This window comes from Stylophora pistillata, chromosome 11 (genome assembly GCF_964205215.1).
Source record: "Stylophora pistillata chromosome 11, jaStyPist1.2, whole genome shotgun sequence".
Classification (NCBI taxonomy): Eukaryota; Metazoa; Cnidaria; class Anthozoa; order Scleractinia; family Pocilloporidae; genus Stylophora; species Stylophora pistillata.
The window spans coordinates 712551-738489 of record NC_142529.1 but is presented as its reverse complement, the minus strand read 5'-3'; the positions used below and the strand labels follow the sequence as shown (position 1 = coordinate 738489).

Genomic DNA, 25939 nt, shown 5'->3' with positions numbered 1-25939 from the left:
TGTTCAAAGGCTTGGCCACCAAGCCCACAACTGTTAAAAGGACTATTCCAATGGGTGGGAATAAACACAATTTGACGCTTTTCATATGATGATCTGTGCATGCTCGCATGTTCAAGTTTATGGCAGGGTACTTGCCAATAATGTTTTTTGTTTACCGTTAAGTATTAAACGAGAGGAATCTAAAAATGTTAGTACAACCGAGTAGTCTCGAAACGATAAACGGCAGAGAAACGCACTGCACTGACCTGGAATATTAAGCGAAGTGCAGTAGGAATAATCTTTATCATTGCGTGTTGGAAGAGCGGAACAGTTTGGAAGCAGAACTCTAAAGTGAGGGACACTCATCGCGAACTGAAGTTCCATCAAACAAATGTCTTCAGACAAGGCAAAGCAGTCCTCGCGACACAGCCGATGCTTGAAGTTCTGAGTTGAGGTATCACACGTTGGGAAAACGTGAAAACACAACGCAGGAGTACCATATTTACTGCACCTGTTAAAACAACAGGAATATGTTCATCTTTTAACCTTTTAGATGTCTTTGGGGGAGAGAGGAGGGGTGTGTGTGTGTGCGCGCGCGCGCGTGTGTGCGTGCGAGTGTGTTTGTGCGTGTATGTGTGCGTGTGTTTGTGTGTGCGTGTGTGTCTGTGTGTGAACGAAAAATCATTTCCGAATAAAATATCAAACAAGGCTTTGACTAAGGACGAGTTTTTTCACTTTTCTTATAGTAAATTTGTTCTGCATACCTATCAGTCATCTGATGAAGTGCCTGTATCGTTCCCAGAGCCCTTGACAACTCTCTTTCAATATTTAGCTGATAAACTGATCGATATTCAACCCAGATGCTTTGATTACCAATATACTGTGCACAGGCTTTACCGCGGTATTTCTCACACATGCCCGGGAATGGAGGAAGTGACCTAAAACACAACAAGCAACATTCACGAAATTTTCATGGCAAACAATCTTCCCCGAAATAAATGAGCTTGCGGTTTACTTCTTAGAAGTTGCTAAGCAACATAATGTATCATAAGGACGACCATGTGACTATAAAGTTGAAAGAGGTTCCAAGTTCTAATTGGATAACACGAAAGAAATACAGTAGCAAATCAAAGTTTTCCAATATGACCAAAACCTCATGTAGAAATGTTTTTATCGTTCAACATTTTTAAACATGGATCAACAGTTATTTGTGAAAAAATGGAAATTTTATGCTCGATTTTTCGCATAAGTTTTGTAATTTTCTCCTCTAGTCTGAATTCCAATATCCTTCAAGTCTTTTTTGTTGTTGTTGTTGTTGTTTTTTAGCTAGTTGTTGACCTGTCACTTACTTAGGTGTTGTTGCGTCTGGAAGATTACCTCCTGTTGCCAAAAATAAGAAAACAAAAAGCAAAAATATGTTAACTCTTTGAACGATGTTGTGATTTCCTGATATAAGAATCACAAAAAGTCAACAAGGACATGTCAAAATCGAAAAATACAGTGCTCTGGGTTCTTTCCTGCAGTGTTTTAATACTTGTTTAAACAAGGCCAGTGCTCGCTATTTATATGTGGTAGTGCTCTCTCAAATTCCAATTTAATTTACGATCAATTTATTTCTCATTTCTTTTAAAAATTTGGATCATTCGTTACATTACAAGAGAACATACAAGGCTTGAAATAAAGGCGTACAAAAACGTTTCACTCTATAAACATTATGTCTATGTCGATTCTGACACCACTCTATATAAACCCACGTTCAAAAGTCACTACCTTCTTGTTGGGTAGTCGGACGATTCTTCTTGGTAACTAACGAAATAGAAAGGAGAGAAAACAAATTGAAAACTTGTGCCATATATCTTATAATAAGTTCACTAATTCTACATTTTTAGTTCCTAAGATGGTCTACAATGACAAGAGAAACACTATTGTTTCTCAAAAAAAAATAGCGATTTCGAGCGTTTCCTTTAAAAACGACATTTCCCTCCGATCCTATTGAACTAAAAATTGCGCTTATACTAAATCGAGTTAACACCTGTTGATTCGAATCCCTTCAGAGCGGTGGGAAGAAATAACTAAAACCTCCAGAAGTGTTTGTCTTGCTCCCTAAATCTCTGTTGCGTAAAACTAACAAGTCAACGATCGAAGGTTTAGAATTAGTTTTGAAAGAGACAATTTAAACTACTCGCGCGCGACTTTGAAGATTTATAATAAACCGAATAGCCCACCATTTTCTGGTAACCCACACAAGAACAACATTGATCTCTTATATGAACAACTGCGAATATAAAACAAAGATACTTTACCTGGCATAGGAGGAGTGTTGAGATGTCCGTTTATTTTCAACCACGCCTGCGCAGTGGCTGTTCCTCCGGGGCCTTTCGCCCGACATTGAAATATCCCAGCATCCTTTATTTTGGCTCGCCGAATCCTAAGCTTTGATCCCCAGCGGTAACTGGTTACCTTGTACGATGGAAACACCTTCTTGACAGGCTGTCCGTCTTTGAACCACGTGATGTTAACCTGTACCTTCTTACTGTTCAAACGGCATTTAAAGATGACAGGCTTGTTTTGGAACATAGTGATGTTATGATCCAGGCGCACTTTGAACTTAGGAACTGAAAAACAGTGAGCGATGTCGTTGTTAAATCTGACCGAAATGAAAATCGTTTGAGTAAATTCTTTTGTTTCGTACTTAGAAAAAGATCGATTAACAAGGAATTTATGAAACTCTTATGTGTAACTGTTCCAATGAAAGAGCGTGGCCAAAGGGGGGGAAAGGGAGAAGGACTGGGAACCCTTCTTTGAGGTTAGAAAAGAGAAATAATAAAACAAGGTCGCTCTCACGAATCAGATCAGGTAAGCCTTACATGTGAAAACTAACATGAAGCAATTCTAAAACGTATAGCTTATCATTATTATTATCATTCTCTACAGGTCGGTTCTAACTTCTCAGTGTGTTGATTAAAACAGAGATCGTGACCATTCAGTGAGTGACTACTGCTTTATCGAGCTGTGCATGGTCTTTGTAACGTAAATTTCTGCGAGAAAAAAAAAAAAAAAAAACCTTACACAGTAAGGAAGTAATCTTACTTGGAAAGTAAACTCTAGACGGCAACAACCAGCGTAGAGGATTTTAGATAGCATTTTCATACCGGTTAAGGACACAGACGAACCTAGAGTGTAATGATCCAAACGACATCTCTGGTGTAGAAGTGTAGGAAGGGTATGGTGGCCCTGTTACTTACCCTGAGATACCACCCTTATACAACTCTTGTATCCAGGCTGTCCCTTAGCTGGCATACTGTCACAATCCGGCAGGAGCCTGGAAACTAGGGGAAACCTTAAGGCGTTCTGGAAATCTATCTTGCAAATGTCATTCTTTAAAATGAGGCAATCGTCTCGACAAAACTTTCTGGGTTTGGCTGCAGACTGGGTCAGATCGCAAGGTGGAAGGCCATAATTACACAAAGCCGGAAGAACATAATCCCGACATCTTTCAGACACATATTGAAACAGCATTTGGTAGCTGGTTTCTATAGTGTTCTGTTGTTGAGATTGACGCTTCTTTGACACGTAAATCTGCTGACCTTTGAGATACGGCGCACACAAGTCGCCACCGGAGTACAGTTCACACACGGGAGGTCTGGGGGGCGAGAAACAGCAAATTAATAATCCAAGATTGCGATCAGATGTGACCAAAAAGACAGTTTCGTTACAACATCAAGACGAGGTGATCAGCAGAAAGACATCAATCGGGGAATGTTGTTTGATGAAAGAGCAGATTCTTGGAATTTGAAGTTGTAGATATCTACGTCGCACACTACTATGTTTTAATACATTTGGCATCGCAGTTCTCGGTTCTTCTTTTAAAACAAACTTCCAAAACAGACATTGCAAACTCTAGCCACTCATTTGGATACTGAGGAAAAAATTCATTTTATTCAATTCTTTAACTTATCTTGAGAACGTGATTAAGTCTTACTACAGCTAGCTGTTGTTGTTGACTTGATTTTTTTTTGTGGCTTCAAGATTTGAGAAATGAACAAACTATCAAGAATAAATCAGACAAATATCTTTTCGATTCTAGAAACAGCGGAGGGAGCCGAAATATCTGTAGTATGAAAAGCGATAGAAAAACCAAATTAAAGGACTGCATTCCGTCAAAAAAGATAATTCAATTAGTAAGATAAAGCTTTGCGGCGCGACAAAAAAACCTTTGATTTTGCAGATTTGTCTTGCACCAAAGTCAAAACTGCGAACTATTTTGTTAGTAGAAGAAACATAGCGTATGACATGGCTATTCCGCCTTCAATCACAGTCCCGAAACTCTCTAAATGCAAAGAGAAGTGTTTTCTTCAATTCTACCACTGTGGTCTGCCTGACATTCGTAAACACTAGAAATGAAAGCTGAGAAGTGTCCTTATCTCTCCCACAGGAATTGCTGTATACTAAATGTTTAAGTATGGTCAGAGCGAGATAACGACCCTTCGTGTGGTGTGTAACGGAAAGAAACGTGATATTCAGTAATCTTCAAACACAATGCCATGCTTCATGAGATTCCAACAAAGTGGCCCGGCTGTTTGGCACACGAAAGTCCTAACGGATGCTTACCCTGACAATATGACAGATTAACTTTAACTTAAAACAGACTTGAGTTAAAAAATCCGCTTTACGTTGGAGACAAGGCTTTCGCATTACATAAGGTAATTACACACATGTTAGATTTTGTTTCGATAAAGATAGAGAGTTGTTTTGAGATTGTTCCAGAGCAGGTAATCAAACGTTAATCGTTTTATGGTCATCGCTAGTCAACGCAATTTCAAATGAAAAGAAAAACAAACAAACTGGTTATTCCTACGACACGGAAGAGTGTGTTTAAAAATGATTTCAAGATTTAGAAAATAATGCCTTTGCAAGCCATTAGGTAAAATTCTGCCAAACTAAATATGATGAATATAAAGTTTTTTTCTGTGGTTGTTGGCTTGAGTTACAAACTCAAAAACGAAACAAACAAAAAACAAAGAGCAAATCCTCAAAACCTTTCTTAGATTCAGTTACCGTAGAAAACGCAACACTGTTTAAGAAATTCAATTCTTGTTTTTGGTGATTTGAGAAGAAGGTAAGGAAGTTTGGCGATTGATTTGAATAATGAACAAAACAAAAAACAAGGGGGGTTATGAAAAAGAACTTTATAAACAAAAAGCAAACAGTTTGTTTTTCTACAATCTCAATTTCCCGATTTTAAGTCTGTCAGACATTTGTTGAGTCTGCATTTTGTTTGTTATTTCCTTCGAAAATGTTGACTCTAATCAAATAATTTCACGACAAAGGCGTGCGTTCGTCTCGCATAGTTTACTAAGAGAATTGAAAGGACTTTTTAGAACAATTCCTTCAATCAAATATGTACAGCTTATCTCAATAAAGAAACATGTTGACGAATTAAAACGAGCGAGTTAAAAAGGAAAATCCAACTTCGCCACGAGGATTTTCACAGCAGTCAGTTCCGATTCGCGGTAATTGTACGCGCCCTTCCTTTTGAACCCCAAAAAAACACGCTGGTGAACTAGGTCTTTTGTTACTGAAGAAGAATGCGTCTAACAATCAAAGCTTCTTAGGTTGGCGAAGATTTCCTTTATTCTCCGTGATCCGGATAAATGATTCAACAGTATTTGCTGCAAGTAGAAATTCGATGCTCCCCTAAGGGTTTTATCCATTTCACTCTTAAGATCTACTTAGCAATTCTCCTTACTTTCTACCATACAACTGTTGAGATGTTAGTTTGGAGAATTAGGTATTGGGTCAACTAATAATCCCCTTCTTGATATTTTTCTTTGTTTTCATGACTTGTCTGCTTGTAGTTGTTTTGATATTGTAAAGAGAAATTCTGTCTCTCTCGTTCACGTACGGGAGTTAATAGGTTAAGGGATAAGGTTTACCTGTAGCTCGCCTTGCGCCTTGCTCCTTGCTCCTTGCGCATACCAATGGCATCAACGATGTCAAAACCGGCCCTTAATTCAATTCCAGCAAAAATATTCTTATCGCAAAGAGCACTGCTGCAGAAACACCGAGTTAATCAGTACCTTAATGGCATAACCTGAAATTCAATTTCTCATAGCTGACATTTGAAGGTCATCAATGAAAATCCATGACCTGAAAAGCTTTGAGATATGCTCGTATTTTAATCAAGTTAACTTATTTGCATGATTCAAAAACAGACAAATTGCCAGGATTTTTTCTTTAAGCAAAGAATAGCTCGAATTTTTCTTGAAGAAATTCTCTTGATAGTGAAAAGTGCCGAAAAATATCAAAAGAATGGACAAATAACAGTCAAAGATTAGAACGATACTATGATTTTTCTTCTCTGTCGTTCTCTTTTTCTTTTTCAAATCATCGATAGAAGAATCGAGGATTGAAACGTTACTGTTTAAATTCCACTTCAAATAACTCCAAACACGAACCTGGTGGTTTGTCATTCCTTTTCTACGAAATTTTAGCCTAAAATTGTTAATTTAATGGCTTTAAGAGAGAAGTTACTTCACCAGCTTCCATCCACGATACTACATGTACGGTTTTCTTTGTACATGTTTGACGAAATACTACTTTCTGAATCAATTCTCTCTCGGAGAGGAAATAGTACATTTTCACAACTCTGACACGCGTTTTAGCAAAGTAAAAGAACTTTCCATGTCATAATTGCTAAAATCTGACCAGGGATAGTGATTCCTATCGTTGGGAAAAATAATTTTAACTCCTCAGAAAAAAAAAGTACCCAAACATCTTCGTGCGCCGTCCTAAATTTATTTTCATCTCAATTTGCGACAACGAAATTGACGTTGCGACAGTTTGTCTAGCTGTAAATGAAGTCCAGTCCACATTTGGAGAATAACAAGTTATCAGCTGGAATCTAAGAAACCATACTATTGCCCGTGAGAGGCCCTTTCCTTTCCGAATTCAGTTTGTCGGTACAGTTACAAACAAACAACAGTATTTGAACGATAATCAAACTATTGATCTTTCTACTAAAACTTTCCTATTTTATTGGGAGGCGGTCTTCTTATCAAGTGCTTGTGGGATCCGACAGGATACCCATATTTGAGGCCCCAGGGTGAGTACTTAGTCGGTACAGACTTTGCGGTCAGCTTAATTATAATGAATTATCAAATCCTACCCGTACAAGGAACTCTAGTGAAAGATAAGATCCATCCTGACTCCTTGACCCGTCTTCTTTAAGTGCAAATCAACCGTGAATAAAAATATTCCCACCTTTTAGTTAAAACTGATTAATGTTTTGAAAAAGTTTATCGAGATCACAAAACTACATGAATATTATATATTTCTTTTTATTTGAATGGCTAAAATGTTTAATTTGAACCACGGTTCATGATCCTAACGAAAGGACAACAGAACGTACTGCTCAAGTACATTTGAATTAAGCTTTCTTATCATTACAAAGTGATAATAAAAGCTTAACAGGCGGTATTACAAGAAAAGAAAGCTCTTGTACCATTTTCCACTTTGATGAAAACTCTTAATTAAAATAGAAATAATACTAGGAATTCAGACACAATGCGCGTGATCCTTCAAGTTCAGAGGGAAAGCCTCTGTTGAGATTGCCTTTTGTTATTCAGATTTTTCATATTCCGCAGGGTTTTCTTGAGTTTCTCCAGTCTGAAAATCCGAAATTGATTTTTTCCTGACTGAAAAAAAAAAGCTCCTCAGCGCACTCGGTGCAACAGGAGGAAGATAAAACCTGCACAAAAAATAAAGTTTTATGGAATGGTGTCTGTTCTGGCATGAAAAAGATACTTAATTCGATTTGAAATGGGTCGCACAATCCAGCGGACCGAAAAAAATTAAAATGAACTTGCACAATTCTGTTTTCTTCAATCCCTAAGCTTCGACGCTAATTGCTGGAAACATGAATAAACGCCGCTAAAAGCGATCTTAAGATCTGTACACAAGATAGCAATTACTAAGTCAATTAACCTTGAGAGCAAAGTTGTACAGTTCACAAACAGAGTTTGCGATGTAGCAGACATTGCTGCAGGACACTATGCCACAACAACACCTTGGCAAGAAAAGTGTCCACTTCCAAACAAAAATTAAATTAAATGGACGAAAAACAAAACAAAAATTCGAAAAAAAGGAAGTTTTAACCGTCTCTCACTATCTACACGCTTTTTTAATGTTTAAAAACGTTAATAAGAATCTCTAATCCGTCAAAGAATTCAATTTATAGCATACCATTAACACTATGAGCAAAATAATTGAAGTGGTTTCGTAAAGTATTTAAGTAAACCTTGTTGCTGTATCTTTCGAGATTGAAAAAAATGACAAAGTTTATCTCTACTGACGAATATCTCTGTTTTGTGCAGTTCAATTTATAATGCAACATATCATATAACCGGAAAATCGGAACAAATTTTTTAATTTATTGTACAGAATCTGAGTTACAAGAACGCACTCACATATTCGCCTTTCAGAATTTCGTTGTCCGAGTTAAATAGAACGTTCTTGTCATTAGTTTCATATTTTTTTATTGATTAATTAATGGAGCAACATTTTGCTCAATCGTAGAACTTCATGTTAAGGAATTCCCAAGATCCGACACAGCCAACCTTATTCTAAAATGCTGCATGAAAGAAAGTGAGCCGCCAATTAAATATATTTCAAAGTTCCACTGGACGAAGACACAAACAAACTATTGTTATGCTAACACTCCTAAAACATCATTTAAGATATATTTACGTCGTCTGTCACAGCACTTTTTCACACAGTGGTACATTCCTTTTCTTTCCAAAACCACGATTTTACCTAAAAAAGATCTCAATGAATTGACTGAAATCAGCGACAAAGTTTTGTAAATTAACCGTTTTACATTCCGAGAAAAACTCCTAATTATGTTTTCGCTTTTGATCCTAAGTGTTGTTTTACAACCAAATTGTCATGCTGAACATAATTTGTAAACCGGGTGAATTGCCTCCTTAAATACGAAAGTGCTTCCAGTACAGAAAAGTCCATCTTCGATTAAGTTAAAGCTTGAAATGAATCTAACTTTTCATGCTCGGTTTATTTTGCGCACGCCGACACCAAATGAAGATTACTCGACCTTCTTCATGACACTTGAGAGATCTTCCCCATGCAAAGAAGGGCCTCGGCGTTAAAAAACAAAGCTTTCCCAACCTTACCCAAGTTAAACTTTACCGACGTATTACTAAACGCATTTCGAGAGGACTTCTGTTGTAAGGTTTAAAAAAATGTACATATTGATCACATTTTCGCTCTAGTCAACCAAATCTAGATGGTTGATGAGTTTTATTCGCTTTTGTCGCCCGCCGTATGTGACAAAAAATTTCAAAGGGCAACCAACTAAACAGCAACAATTAACTATTGTGTTGGATTTAAATCTAAACTTGACTTAATTGCAAGGTTTGTAATGAGCGTAAAAGAGATCAAAGATGCGATATTTCGCTTCCACAAAAGAAACTGGTGGTGGTCTTCTAAATTTAGCCGTATCGAAACAGATAAACAGCAAACAATATGACTTGACATCTCTCGTCAACTACAAGCCCTTTTCCAAAAAGTCGAGACAGCCAGGGAAATCTTGGCCTCATTTGCATGGTGTTTGAATGAAAATGAACGCGGTTAGGTTTGAAAGAAACCCCGTTATCGAAACAATGAACGAGAAAAATGCTTTGTAGAGCGACGATTTCTCGAACAAAGAACTTCTGTGTCAAACCATCCGACAAACGTGAATCATGAAAGATAGCCAGCCATGTTCTGCACAAATTCGTTGCGGCGCTTGAGAGGCGAAATCACGCCATGCAGATGCGAGGCAGATTGCGTTAAAGTTGAAACAAACAATTCACTTTAACCAGCTTTAATTCAAATGCACTCGCAGTTTGGTCTGATCGCCAGAAAATAATGATTGCCTCTCCACGAGATATCGTCAATTCGAAGGCCATGCTGTCGGGTTTAGAATTACCAACATCCCTCCGCTGTACGTAACCAAACATTCTTCAGTTGGTAATAAAAGAAATTCTGGGGATCAATGCGTCAGCGAACCGACTAGACCATTGAATGCACTCACCTGGAATTTCTTCCCCGCTTTCCGGATCGCGAATCTCTTCTTCCATACTGCCTCGCTAGAGCTGTCAGTGGATTGAAAATAATCAGTATAAACACGGACGTATTCAGTTTCTAATGGCAGACACATGAAGAACACATGCAAGCACAAAGACAAAACGTATTTACAATACAAAATACAGCTTTACCTAACGATCAAGGGTTCTGGAAGCAGTCAGCTTTAACATCATTGCAATTACCTTAGCCTTGGGTTGATTTAATCCACCAAATTGATATAATTCCGGAGCACAGTAGCAAACAAGAACAAAAACGAACAGACAAATATCTTGTGTTTAAAGTGGATTTAAGATTGTCTATAAATGCTTCCAGGAAAACCGAAATTCACCTAGAAATGTTTGAAGGAGCAGAACGGCGAAATTTTAGCTATTTCGATCTTCGAACATGTTATGTCACTTAAAACCATCTTTCATGTTATAAGTAAACACAGTCAACAGACAACATGACCAAATCAAACCCTAGAGGCTACAGCCGTGTCGAGAACACCGTACATTTTCACTCACCTGAACCACAATTCCAATTGATCACCAAAGTTCCACACAGCAATAACACCGCTAACTTCATTGATTCTCCTGGTTGAACCTGGGAGAAAGCAGATGTCGCGTTATTTCGGCCCCGCTAAACAATCGCATCTCATCTTTGACAAAGTTCAACCGCTTGTATACTTGTCTCTCAAAAGAAGAGCGTTTGGGCTGCATGGTGTGACGTCACAAGCGACTGCCCCCTTTTCTAGTACCGATTACCTCTCTAATTTCTACTTCAAATTGACTACCCCAAATCGTCTAATTACATTGGTTCAGAAATAATTGAGTTAGATCATATTTCATGGATTATACGGATGGAATTTAGACTATGCGACAAACCACACGGCTTTCATTCAACACTAGAATTATCAAACATCGCCTAAAAGCTCACAAATCTCTGATTCATCACGGTAAAAAAAAAAGTTTGAAGAACTCAAGCAAGTATTATGAAGAAGTTTTGTTAAAGTCGGGTTGAGTGAGGCCTGAGCGTTATACAAACATACATGTAATTGAAAACTGGCTGCCTAGGCGACAATCTTAATACGGGTATATAATTGAGATAAGAAAGCTCGACATCGGAGATCGTTCTCAAAAATCGTAAAACTCACTTGAAAAGTTCTTCTTAGGGGTGAAATCCTGGTTAGATTTGCTTCTCAAAACAAATATCCTGTCTATTAAGTAGGCAGCCCCCGAATAAGAGCCAGCAATAATGATATCTTTTGAGAGATTAGCAAGTCAAAATGACAGCTCTTTGGTCATCAGTCAGCGCCCCTGTCCTTAAATAGTTTTTATTGTTTTCAAAACGGATCGACAAACCATCACGTATGTACAAACTCTTACAGCAGGGAGTTTTCTTTCACTTATTTATCATTTGCAAAAGGAACTGACAAAGGTAAAATCATTGTGGATAGAATTGAAATTTTCAAAGAATATGGAGACCTCAACTTGATGGTCTTGCTTGTGTCATGAGTCCATATCTCTGGCTCAGTGAAAAATAACAGTCAGCCTTCGGCTTTGAACAATTTAGGAAACATTAAAATGTCCCAAATGCCACGCCAACCAGTGAGTCGCAGAGGGTTGGCTATGTGGAATTCACACTTCTGTAATTTCATCCGAAAACAGTGGTTTTCCCGGCTACGTACATAGGGGTTAGATATTTTTAAAACTGAAATTTAGGCTCCTTAAAAAAAGAACATTTTTTTAATTTTTTTGTTTTTTCAAATATTTCCCGCTGGATTAACCAGACACCCGCTTACTACGTTATACTGCAAAAGTGTATGAAAGAACCTTCTTGAACTTACATAACAGCGAAACTCGATTACCAGATGTTTATGTGGACAATGTTGGAGAATTGAAAATAAAGGAAGGAAATGAAACAAAGCACTTGATTTGTTTACCTCTTCATGGCTTTTATAGCTTGAGGAGGTTTTTTGCCCAGTACCGTAACTTAATGACCAAGTTTATAAACAAACAATCAAACACTTAACCATCTGTCATTATTTGCTCACAAACTTTTCACTTCACTACAGATATTATACCATAATACGGAATGAGGATACTATAATCTGCAACGAGTACCATCACGCCGAAGAATCTCTAAACGCAAAAGATTTCTAAAGCTCTGGGACATGCGTCCCGGGTTCTCTGGCTAAGTTTTATTTCTTTTCCGGCCCGAGAGCGACCAAATCTCAAGTTTGCAAGCCGATCTGTCCACAGAACGATTTATCAACGATAAAACGGCTGAAAATAATGGCTAAAAACCGACAGAGTTCGGGAGCCTTTGAGGATACAAAGGGGCGGTTATAACATAGTTGGAAGCTAATTAAAAACTGCTGAGCGCTCAAAAATAATATCATATTCATTAGAGGTTGGGTGCGGACATTTAATCAGGTTAATTAAAAAATTTCAATTAGATTGATCACGTTACGAATTTCTTCATCAATGCAGAGTGCTTAGCTAAATCGTTTTCAAAAGAATAATTCAATCTTTAAGATGAAAACAGGAACACAAAAGCCATATTTTCAGATATCAATTTGCTATTGGAGTAGTAAGCAACAGTAGCGAAAGATGATCCTTCTAGAATGTTCCTCAGCTGACTAGTCTATGTTAATTTGTTCCACATTTAAATCTGTGCGGGAGAGCTGATTTCCTTATTAGGTCTGTTGCATCCTTAATCAATGACTCATGAGAGGAGTGGATACGATGATGGTTTTAAAACTGACACGTTCTAATCCTTAACCTTCAGCCTTCAACTACCAGTAGTGACCAACGTGTACCTTCTCCTTAAGATATCAATAAAATATCCAGAAAACAATGAGAATAGGCATATTATCGAGTAGAAGGCGCGTTCTTGATAGAAGACTATATTCTTTTTGCAAGTACATAGGGACAGAAATTAATGGCAGTTCAAGGGAGAAATGCTTTATCAGAGACCCAAAGGAATTTCAGAAAAGAAGACTGGAAGGATTGCGTTTAGTTGAATTTTGAGGCCTATTATAAGAGTATTAACTCGCACTCAGCTTCTTTCAGCCATTAGATAGCGTGATGTAACAAGGTTTCCGTTCTGAGAATAGTCAAGTTTGTCGGCAAGAAATCTCAACGGGCTTTCTAACTTTTTCTGTCCGACCATCCAAACTTAGAAGAGAAACAATAATCTAAAGGTATATATGACAACAATCTTGCTATGATCGCAAAGCAGCACGTAAGTTAAAAGCAGTACAAATTCTGGATATCTACCAATTTGGTAGACAATGAAATGAATGAGACTAAACAAAATGAAAATTCTAATTTGGCTTTTTGAAATATTCTTACTTTTTCCGTGTCAGATTCAACAGTCAGGGCGGAGAAACTGAAAGACGATGTTTTTCATCAATTATGATCACACGCGTATATTAAATGCGAACGAACCAATCAGAAAAAGAACCACCCAGTCCATTAAAATTTTTCAGTGAAAGAAAAATTGCATATTCGGTACACTGACGAAGGCATCAATCAACCTGCTTAGCTTTTTTAGTTCCCTGTCGTGATATTTGATACCAGAAGTGAAAAAAGTGCTCACAAAGGCTTATCTCTGATAAAAATAAAACGTTTTTTCTTATTCTCGTCCCAGATCAAATTGTCAACTCTCATTACCAATCGTCATGCACTTTTTTCTATCAAAGGTGTGAGAAATCAGCTTTTTATCAATAATCTCGAGGCTATCATCATGGAAACGCTCTCAGTCCTCGTTAGAAGATCTAATCGTGTTTTTTCCGCTTTCTGAGATAGAAGACGCAAAAGGAAGTCGATCCGTATCAGTTTAAAAGGAATAAGCAGTACTCTATAAATTAAAGAGCTTAAAATTTGTAAAAATTGTTGATATCACTGATTTTATTGAATGACTGACAAACCTCGTCCAAGTATTAAAAATAGGATATCTGTGAGAATAAATAGAGATTTCCAGTACAGCAAAGTTTCTCTCTTTTTCAATTCAAAAAAATCAAAATCGTTTTGAAAGGTTGCCGGTCTGTGGGTCACGAGAAAAAAATTAAAAAAAAAAAATGAAATGTCAGGAACGAAAGTTTTCAGTATTTTTGTCATTAATGAATTGCATTCTGGATTGATATGTGGCCGATAAATTTCTTTTTATGCATTTTTTCTTAAAATGATGTCATATATTTGAGTTTCAAATCCAGAAATAGTATCTCTAATTGAAACCGTTTTCGCGAGTTATCACCGTTAATTTGATTTAACTTAATCATTTAAAGGCATTTATTCTTAGACTGCAGTTTAACTAGAACCAATGGCCGTAAATTAACCCAAAATGTACACTTCTAAGCCTTGCACAAGTTTTTTGGTTCAAGAGGACCTTTCTTTCCCTTGAAATATCATTCAAACTCAAATACCCCGAGCGTGAGTTTCTCAGGACTGATTTTAAAACTTAAAACGATTAGACGACGTAGATTGCTCAAGAGGACAGGATTTTAATTATTTAGCCTCTAATCTGGTTATGGCACTAACAAGGTATACGAAGTTTGTGTCAGCCAACTCAAGTTTATTATGTTTTTTTTTTTTCTTATTTCCTACTTTTTTTTAAGCTCTTAAGGTTGGTGACCTTCATTGTGTGCTTCGCTCTGATGTTCAAATTTATCTCAGTTTAACGAGATTCAGTAAAATAATTCTTTCTTCTCTAGGGTGAGACCACTGGTGCTGCTCATCACATTCCTGGCAGTTTATCAATGAAAAAAGGTTCACACTCCTAATTGGACAGAGTCGCTTTGCTAAGAATGAAGTGTCTTGAAGAGTGATCACTTTTGACCCACCTCTTTCGTTACTAATATACTCTATGTAGGTGATTATGAAGATTATTGTTTTTGAGTCACCAAACAGTTGCTCGAAGGCGATAATCTCGTTTTTTTTCCTCTGATGAACGAACCAGTTGTGAAAAAAATAGGTTCTAAATGACTCGCAAAATGCCACGTGGAAATTTTAAAATTTTCTCAGCTATCAAGCTGTCAAGGGAAATTCAATTTGCTCTTTACCGAGAGATTAGAGGGACCGATCTAACACGCTAACAAGGTGATTTGTGATTTGTACAGAAACCAGAAAAACGGAACCAACTTTAAGGGTAATTTAAAACTAGTGTTTCCGGAGCACAGTCAAAGGGAAATTCCATACTGATTAATCGGCATTCTTGGAGGAGACAAAACGAGACAAGTGAGCGCGTTGCTTGGCAAAGAGAACCCAGCATGACTTTTTTCACCGCTTCTCTGTGGTTGAAAAACAAAAGCAAATTGCGCACGGGGGAAGCTCCGGCTTAAAAAAAAACGGAAACCAAATTTAGCCACGGTCGCGCCCTGTTCTTAAAGGAAGAAAGATGCTTTAAGAATAAGCTAAAACAGGAGTGAGGAAGAGAAACGAGATAACTGAAAGGAAAACTGCGGTTGTGTGCGTTTCAATACAAAATATCAACACTAAAACTGCCGGGTTATTTTGCACTGAGGTATTCTATGATTGCTTCAACTGCCATGCTTGATAAGAAACAACGTTGAATCCAATTTATTTTCCGTTTAAGGCGCTTAAACAAACGTCTAGCACACCATGAATTTACTGCTTTGTTCCATTCAGTGGAGCTATAAAAATATCATAGGCCACGGGTCTTCAGTCTATAAGCTGTTTATTTAATATGCGAGAGGTCTGTTATTATTTCTCCCTCCAATCACTGGTTTACTCTCAGGCACAGGAAATATATCGTTTTTCGTCGAGATCCGATTAAGGCCCCCTTTTCGTATAACACTCTGGCTCGAGCACGTATTTCATATTTCTTGAGTACTAAAGGTGGAAAAATGTCAAAACTCTCAAGAAAAAAAAGGTTGATTGTTCAAGTAGAAGTCTAGGACATGCGCTCTGAATCGACTCCGCTTCAACTTCAAGAGCTCCATTGTACGGGAATCCATTTATCTGGTTTTATATCAAAGCGTCGACCAGATCAGTAACATACAGTGGTTTTCGGATTTAACTTCAATATGTTAAGAGGGAGTGGAATTAATCGATTGGGAACACAACTGGAAAGAATGGAATACTATTCTTGGTTGTATGATTGTTTGACGGGCACTTAGATCATGAATGTATCTGTGTGCCCCTTTTGAGTCCGTTTTCCTCCACAGTTTTAACAGACAATAAAAAGCCCGAAACTGATTTAAATATTTTTAAACAAATTTTAAAATTCTGTGCGATTTGACCCATGGATAGCTCATGGGAAGTTCTTACGTTACAAGAAATAGCATTAGAACATTACAGACATGATTTACTATTTTAAGCCAACAAAAGGAAAGGAATCATCAATACTTTTGAGCTCAAAAACTGCATTGTTAGCTTCAGGGGGAGATGTTATTAAGTGTATGATCGTGACCAGTAGCTCTGTTAGAGTTGAAAAGATTTAAAAATATAATTTAGCCAGTGGGGTGTTGGGGTGTTTTTATGAAAACCCTTTTCAATGTTCTTTCTCCTAATTTGTGGTTTTCCACAATCATGAGATTAAAACGAAGAGATTGCAAGTCAAAAGCCGGAGAGGAAGCGACACAATTTTAAATATTAAATTAAAATTTAAAACAGGGGAGGCTTTCTATTTTTGCAATAATACATGATCATATAAATATTGAATTCCAAGAAACTTTAAACTTCGAAAAATCATTAACTAGGGGTGTCACGTAACTGTCGAAATACACTTGAAAGCTCTGTAATGTTTACCATCCTCTAGCTATCAGGTATGTTGCTCTTGATATCGGATGATGGGGAGGCAACTTACCCTTGATCGCGCAACGACTCTAACTGCGCAATTTTTCATTTTATTGCTGTGTTAATTTTAGTGGCAAGAAATCGTTAGGACGATAAAGTGGCGAGCCTTACTCACTGAACCATATCTGTAATTATCACGCGCTCGACATAGGATATTTAGTTATTTGTACCCTAATCTGTCGTTCACGGCCCGAGGGCAAACTGAAAGAAATGATCCCAATTGAATGGTTCTTTTGTTGAGCTAAACTGGGAATATGTGGACGATAATGTAGTCGGTTGAATAAGAAGTAATTTCATCATATATTGTCCTCATTGGGCAGTAACTTGGGTAGACTTATAATTTTACCAGCGATCACTGAAATCCGTCACTGAATACCGTATCGAAAATTAATTTACAAACAAAGCTGTTCTTTTGATGATCGCCGAGTGCTTTGAGAGTGGAACCATTCTTGTGATCATGCAAACAGAAAGAACGGAAATGAACATGTAAATTTAGGGTTTCAAGCTGAATAGAGTTGTATCAAGTATAACAAAATATTTGTCATTTCTCCAACAAGTGATTATCTATCAAACATCAGGGATTTGTTTATTTATTTGCGGATATATTATCTTGATGATCCATTTTTAAGATGCTATCTGCATTTAAGTATCTTCTATCCCTTAAAGTTCAATTAAACAAGGTCTTTAGTTATTTATCGGGAAAATAATACTCAGTATCGTCCGAGACTGGTGTTTGTACAACGCACTGATACTGTGATAATAAAGTTCAACAATAATGTTAACATTTAGACGCGACTTTGGATCGCTTTACATCCTTCAAATCGTGTGTTATTTGGCCAATAAACAAAAGTTGGAAGTGGAATTTCTTTTTGCAGCGTTCGAACAGGGTAAAAATCCAGCCCCCTGATCTCTTAATTATGATCCGTCTCAATTTGCTCTAACCATGCTTTTTTGGGTGTATGCTCGTCTGTATGATCTGCACGCGTTATGCAAGTTGTAAGATATCAGGCTTATCTACCGGTAAACAATATCACTGATTGATCACGACAGTGTGAAATACCTTGGTTCTCACCTCTATGAAGCCTTTCTTCTGTTTGTCTTTTTTATCAAAGAATCCTTGCAGAAAAACACAGCTCAGATTGCTCAGTCCCCTCGAAAGGTCGTAGCAGATGATTCTTCTAAAGTGATGTGCTTGTCTCCGTTTATGAAACTTAATACTTGTCTACTTTATATTATTTGGAGTGCCACTGGCATAAACAGATATCTGTCAGTCTGTCAATGCTTCGTCAATGGCCTCGACCAATTTTCGGGAATGTTTTTACGACACACATCTGCCTGAACTCAATAACTATCTAGCAACCGACCGTAATACTGTACCAGCTCGGATCATGAAGTGACTGTCAATCAAATCCACCTACACCAATCAGATGGCGAACAGTGGGTGGTTCTTGACTTTAATTAATAGATTTGACACTGTGTATGGCAGATTAGATTGAATCATTTGTGTCTGATCGTTAACAGGGCTTATAACCAGCTATAGAGAGAGTTCATACAACGCATGGCTGCGCTAAAGAAAAATGTTTTAAAAATAACTTGTTTACAGCTGCGTGTCTTCGACAAGAGCGTGAAACATGGAGTTCATTTCGCGCCAAAAAAACCCTGCATGATGACGTTTCATGCGAACTGCTTGATAGAACAACATAGGAACTTGCACAGTTGATAAATAGCTGGAAATAATCAATAACGACATGCTGTGAAAGCCACAACTGCGAACAGCTTGAGTATGGTTAGCCTTTGGCGAAACTGGCCACAAACAATACACTTACACCAAATCACTTTAACATTTGTGCGCTTTAGGTGTTTTCTGTGTTTCGTTCATTCTAATCTTGAGAGCTCATCCTTCGGAATGTGAATTTTTAATTACCAAGTTATAACTTACTCTTTAAACTGACGAAAGATTTTTCCCTGATTTGAGAGCAAAGACTTCAGAGATCAAGATTTGCGTAGAATGGCCGCAAACAATATGGGCTCAGATCCAAAGGTCAAAAAAATTCCTTAAAGAAAGGATCCAGAAATGCGTAATAAAAACTACAGTTCTTGGAGAGATTTGAGTAAAATAAAAGAGGCTGGACTCTGAAAAGAAACTCATTCTGATGTTTTGAATATGTTTTGTGCTCAATTCTAAACAAAGGGGAGACATATTGATAGAAGAGATTCGATCATCTGTCAAGGACGTCAAATTGATGTAGTTTGGCTCGCATGCCAAGAATTTCCCACATGTTCCATTTTCACATATCGACATTTCTTCAGTCGTTTTTGACATTCTTGTTGAGATATAAATGCAAGGGACAATGGTGCGGAAACTCGATGATAAAGACAGGAGGGAAAGATGTCATTCCGCACGATCATCTTGAATTGAGAATTACAAACATAGTTTCCGGCAGAAGTCTGCTTAGCGCATCCCGTCTGGATTATAGACATTTGGGTTACATTACTGACACACACTCAGATTTCTTACAGTTTCAAAAGCTTTTAGCGCGGTAACTTAGAACCCTGTTACCTAAAGACGCATTTTTTCTTATGTTTTGCGTATGGTTATACAAACTATCAAATCAAATTCAAGCATCGGCATTGGGAAAGCCTGAGAGGAACATGCCAGCTTTTAATCTCATAACCCTCTAAGGTTCCTACCACGGCACTAATTTGATACCTCTCCTTCTCCCAAATACGCCTTTTCTCTCCCCTCTTAGGTATATGAGGAGTATAAAGTCGGTAACTGATTGATTCAGAAACAAGTTAATTTTGGTTTTATCAACTGAGTGGATAATGTAAATTTATCATCATAAAGAGTTTCTGAATCTGACGTTTCTAGCGTTGGCCCCTTTTAGAAGCGAAGCGTGTTATCTTGTAAAACCCCCCTCCCCCTCCCCCCCAACCGATGCAGCACCACAGTTTGGCTTCAGGAACTTACCACTCCTGATGATTGAGAAACAGTTTTGACTCAGCTTTGGATGTGCAGATCCGAGCAAATACAACTTTTCATCTCATATCAATACAATGACAAGTGGACACGGGTACTGAAACTAACCTACCACAGCGTTTGTGACAAACGGAATGGATATACCGGTATACTTGTACAAAACAAACGCAGGGGATTGATATGGAAAATAAACAATTAAGTTATAGGAAAAGAGAGGGTTTTAAACGATCGTTCGGAGAAAAAAGGTTATCGCCGATGAAGATTAGAGAAAAAGTACATAAGCGCTGTACACAAGCATCATGTTACTGAAGAAAGTTCCAAAACTTACGCGCGCTAACACCGTGTACTACTGAGGTGTCTTAAGATGTTTTGTAGTCTCTTCGACGGTGGATAATGATCTTAAGAATTGTATTGTACTCTGAGGTGTATCAACTCGGATCAGTGATCTTTTTTTTTATTATCCAAAGGGAATAAATTGGATCAGGTCGAGGATGACTTTAAAAAAGGGCGTAATGGCTGTTAATTCAATGACTGGCAAGTCATCAATCATTTTAAAACTGCTAGAAATTTCACGGACTTGAACTTTTTCTAAACTTAGATCTTTTATGAAAGCCACCAATTTACGGGTCTGTGCAAAGGTCTTGGTCCAACCTTCATGTAATAGAAATCCTACACTAATAATAGTGTCAACTTTCTAATAGCTCCAACATCAATTTCATTTAGATTGGAATTAATGATATTCAGTTCTCAATACTTAACACCGCTGGCAACCTCGAAAGCATGAGAAAAGATGATCCCTTTTGAGAGCTTCGAAATCACTTAAGTTACGGTATCATGAAAGATTGTTAAAAGACTATTTGTCGAGAGTTACCAAAGAATCATTAAAGTAGAATTAAATGGGTTAGCTTTGCACCAACCTCTTGAAATAGCCCGTGGTGAAATTAAATGCATTTTAAACTCTGGGTTACTTTGTAATAATGAACTTGTTCCATAGCCAGATAACAGTACTTATAACCTGAGTAATAACAGTACTTATAACCTGAGTAATAACAGTACTTATAACCTGAGTAATAACAGTACTTATAACCTGAGTAATAAGAGACCCCCAGAGTGTTTTCAACTTTGCGGTTCTTTGATTGATGTTATCTAGAGTTTGTACTCAAATGCTTTCTGATCGGTAATTAAATTGGAATTCCGCAATAAAGATCAGAAGTTCCACCGCACACACATCAGTGAGTTAAGTGGGAGTGGGACCATGATGGTTGATGAAATTTTTACAAGAGAAATCTCAAAACTTGGTTATGCATTGCAGAAGACATGCACTGCTTTTTGCTCTATCAAAGGCACTCCATTTTTTATGTGGATTTGTATAGAATATACGACTACCACATTAGCAACGAAGACAATTTGACATGCTCAAATCAGTGCAGTGGACGTTGTAAGCGATCAGTATGTGTTTGACTGCTGAACAGTTGTTAAAAAACCATAATACTTTGGAAAAGCTTAAAATTTTAAAAAAGTTACTCATCTTTCACAAAAAGCCATTATACTTTGAAGTTGCAGCAGACCTGCACGCTCCCGACGCATGCGCTGTCGAACCATTGACAAATATACCAATGTTCTGAGATAGCTAGAGACATAACCTTGATTTTTAGTATTCAATTAAGAGAAGAAAATTTAGCCCTTTCATATAGAGCCAAATCAAACAATGACTAGCAACAGCGATGTTTAGGGTGCTCGCGAGTTGTGAATACAAGGAGAACAAAGAGCGTAATTTTGCGGTTGACGAATCGTTAGTTACTTCAAAAGAGAGAGGGGAAACTAAAATCAAGGGGCAGTTCGAGAGGGGTTTAAAACCCTCGAATTGCAGGAGTAACAAAATATCCTTTAAAACTTTTAACGTCACTGTGGCGAAATCGATTCATGTTTTTAAGAACGTTCATTTATCAAGACGCCGAAACGCATCGATGAAGACTTTTCAAAGTCACATCCGGTCATACAAAGATGGTAAGAAGCTTGCAATCTCCAAGTAAATGCTTGATTTACGACATATTTTTCATGCGAAAAGAGAGGCACATTGTCAACCACATCCGGAGAACAATAGGTCACGTGATTAATTATCATTCACAGACTAATACAAGAGACGATTCCAAGCAAAAGTCATATGCAAGAGAAGAAAATAACAAATGTGCCAGTCATTTTAAGCCATAAATATAAACTTGAAAAAAAGGCCAGTATTTTCTAGGATAATTATGGAGCGGAAAACAGTTTACTAAAAAAAAAATTCATAATGACGATAAAAAAATTAATAATGATATAAACAAAGTGAAAGTGATGGAAAAGTATTAAATCGAGTGAAGCTGACGAAGTAAAAATAACTGTTGGCAAGTTCACTTGATATAAACGAGTAAGATCGTTACGTTTCAGAATTTTTTTTAAAATTTTGCTACGATGGAGCTTTTCAGCAATCAAACATGGCATGCTGCTCTCGTACTTTTTATAAATAAATACTGTATGCATCGGAAATTGAAGGATTCGCTATCTAGTGTTCTCAAAGAAGTATGGTTTCTTGACTTTATTAGAAACCTATATACCTAGATACCTTATAAGAGTGTATTGTCGTTTCTAACTAGGTTTTGCTCCTCTTTGCAGATGAAAGAGAAACGTTAGTGAACCTCACAAACTGAAGGTTTTAGGAATGAAGTTTCTGCATCAGCAGAGCCATTATTGTGGGGCAAGGAGAGGTTTGACATCATCATACCCTTTTTTAGGAATTTGTTCATGCATGCTCACACCTTTAAAGCTAGCTCCTCTTGAGACGTTTTATCATTTATTTCTCGGTGAAATTCGGTCATTTAAGACAGCAACAAGAAACTGGTGTTATGCATTACACCTTCAAGCTGAAAAACTTTTCTAATTCTCTTTAGCTTCATGTTAATGTTTTGAAGCTGCCTTTCATTTTGTTTGCTTCTTTGTTTTTCTGCAGCACCTTTACGAACATAAGCAAAAACAGTGCCCATACGTGAGTATGTATAGATTAAGGAACACAATTAGAAATGTATATTGTATATTTGTCCGCAGAGTTTAAATTTAGAGCAACAATGCAAATGTTTACAAGATTCCAAAACCGCAAAGAGGCAATTTAATAAGCTTCTTGTTAAAACTATGAAAATTATTCTGGTATGACGAAGACCACGTTAAATTGTTGGCTTAACTGACGACACTCGTTTTCAGTTAGTTACTTAAAAGAGAACAAAGAAGAGAAGAAATTAAGATTGTTTATTAAGACGGTGCTTAAACTCGTCCATCTGTGGGTCCTTTTTCGTGGAGTGGAAAAAATCGTGGAGAGCCTAATTCCTTTAAGAGGCCTCCAGGCATTAACGTATCTATGATAGTGTTACAATGGGCTCATTTCAAAAATAGCTTGCAACACAGCAGATTAGACATTTTTATGAAGCTCTCGCTGTTAACAAAGCCAACTAAGACACCAGCAGCTCGAGCCTGAGTTTATTTTTAGAGAAATCAGCACCTTCCGGAAGCGAGCTTTCGCGCGTCCTAAGTGCTTCCCATGAGAAGTAAAAAACGCTATATTATTGTTAAAATTTCCCTTAAGAAGCTTATCTGACTCGTTTGAAAGTAATATTTCCAGCTAAACATTCACGTGGTATCTAAAAACTTTGGAAAATTCTCACTCAAACTGTGAAGTCCGAGTCGCACTAGTAAACGGACCATTTCCACACGACACACTAATCCTTGCTTAACATTCCATTTGGAAGACATTGGGGTCGCCTGATGCGATTAGCCAACAAAGCCCTTTGCTTTTCATGACTTCAAATCTAAAACAGGATAAACTACCAATCAAAAACTCCACTTCATTAAGATTATTAGTTTAGTGTTGAAAGCTCAACTAACGCTCCTTCAATTACCATAGTGCTGTGCTGCAAGACAAATTGCAGTTCAGGTCTTTAGGCGTTTGTCGGGAACGCAGAAAATTCGACAACACACGCAAACATCATATTGTCGAAGCTGGTTTCAAATATGTGCTCACCACTACATTACAGACCATCAAACAACTTTAACTGTAATCTTTAATTTTTTTTTGTCTCCCTTTACAGGGATACTTAATTATCAGAGGTTTAAATACTTCAGTTTCGTCTTATAACTTTAATCCGTGATAGTCTTGGTTTCGTGATGCCCATGTGAAGCTGCGTTCGGTGAACCGTTTTTTTTGTAGCAGATTTTACATTTTTAGCTCGCTCAGTGTACATATTCAACTGATTCAACTTTAATCAGAATTAAAGATAAATCAAGCATGTGATCATTTGCAATATACTTCCACCTTATCTTTCATCTTTGAATTGGATGTCGAGTTGTACCAGTTCTTTCAAAGGTAAAGTTCATTCTAACTAGAACACGAGAAACTTTTCATAGTATTTCAAACCGATACGCTCTGACGAAGGGCTAACGTTCGAAGCGCCTGTTTTAGAGGCTCTTTACGGTGGCCAATTTACATTATAAACTCAATAGATAAAACCAAATTATCTTGTAATGTCCCCAACCGACGCAGCACCATAGTTTCTTTAGAAACCCACTCCCCCCTTTTTTAGCAGTCCTTTATATATCTATGTCATAACTGAAGCACTTACCCCACTGAAATAAAACTCCTTTTTGCCGTAGAGATAGATGACAAAGAAGTGAATCCCTCGTGAAAGAACAGATCTTTTCTGGTGCTGTGAAGCGCGTAAAGATATGCGAATGACGCCCTTTGCAATCTCTGATACCTATCATATAATGTGCAGTGTTTAATTAGCTGCTGACACGTTATCTAGACATTTATCTAGACGCAAACAAAATTTAGCTAATCCGAAAAATCTCGCACCCAATTCACACAAACTTAACTTTTTTAAATATGTCATGAACGTGTTACCTGTCGTAACGAGTTTAAACGCGAATGTTTTTTTCATTGTCAGTGACAGAATTGATAGAATTAAGCTTTGGTTGGGAAATTAAGCACTGTATTTCGTGAATGTTTCATGACATATTTGTCATCGCCGGAACTTAGCAGAGCCTCGCACTTCGTGGGAACTGGGGAAATTTTCTCGTTACTCAGAAAAAAGTTTACAATGACAGTCATAAGCTTTAAACTCACGAGGCTTTGTTTAAGCAAATACGTGTCCAGATTTATTCAGTTACATGCTACAACAAAACCAATCCTTGTGACTTTTTTGGCTATACTTATCTTTTCTCTGCAGACAAAACACTTTAAGTGGGAACGGTGATAAAATATACGAAAAATTAGCATTAATTTCAGCCATTGGGTGTTATTTAACATTGACAAAGATGACACTCTTGCAGAAATGTTTTGGTAATCATCGTTCTTTTTTTTTTTTCTTCTAAGTAAACCAGATGTTTTCTCGATGTGTGACACTATTGTTGGGCTCGTTGAAAGAACATTATTTATTTAAATCGTTTGATTCATGACATAGTTTACAAATGATCTGACGCGTAGATGAGAAATGATACGTCAGGGAATTGATGAGTGCCATATATGGTGTATGCTGTATTCGTTCGTCCAAAAATGAAGTTTTTTTTTCGTTTTAATGAGTTTTTGCTTCTTTGATGCAGTAAACCGATGAGTCTGGAAGAAATACGAATAATTAGTTCAATATTATTTCCACCTGAAATTGATCTGCATTATAAGTTCAAGTTCTATATACTATCATTAGATCCGAATTTGTAGAATTCTTTTGATCATTTTTTTCCCTTTTTCTTCTTCTCTAATCAGAATTCTCCAGCATCAGTCTGCTAAGGGAACAACTAAATTGCACTGAAAATCCGGGCGATCAGTTTTTGATGTTTTAAAATTGAAGAAAAACTGGCTGGAAGATCTTATGAACTAAAGTACATTATGATAAAAAGAATAGCGATTTTAACCATGTCAAGAACAACTTGGATGGAAACAAAAACAACATGAACAATAACAGAATTGAGGAGTCCAGCTGTTATTTTCCCCGCCCCTCGTAAACAACGCCTTCTT

At 37.2% G+C, this 25939-nt stretch overlaps 1 protein-coding gene across 2 annotated transcripts in view; it reads right to left on the bottom strand.

The window, feature by feature from the left end:
• Positions 1-24674, bottom strand: part of LOC111323862 (tyrosine-protein kinase transmembrane receptor Ror) — a 29430-nt gene extending 4756 nt beyond the window's left edge. The window contains exons 1-9 of one of the 2 annotated variants that reach the window (XM_088737984.1): positions 24549-24674; positions 10626-10704; positions 10070-10130; positions 3225-3622; positions 2283-2594; positions 1750-1785; positions 1329-1359; positions 744-917; positions 246-490 (exon numbers count right to left, since the gene is read on the bottom strand). In XM_088737984.1, coding sequence (XP_088594110.1) covers positions 246-490; positions 744-917; positions 1329-1359; positions 1750-1785; positions 2283-2594; positions 3225-3622; positions 10070-10130; positions 10626-10686 — 1318 coding nt within the window. In that variant the 5' untranslated portion in view covers positions 10687-10704; positions 24549-24674. Of the gene's footprint in view, positions 1-245; positions 491-743; positions 918-1328; positions 1360-1749; positions 1786-2282; positions 2595-3224; positions 3623-10069; positions 10131-10625; positions 10705-17994; positions 18371-24548 lie in introns of those variants that run through there. The other variant, XM_088737983.1, reaches the window with a different exon arrangement.
• Positions 24675-25939: the final 1265 nt, after the last annotated feature.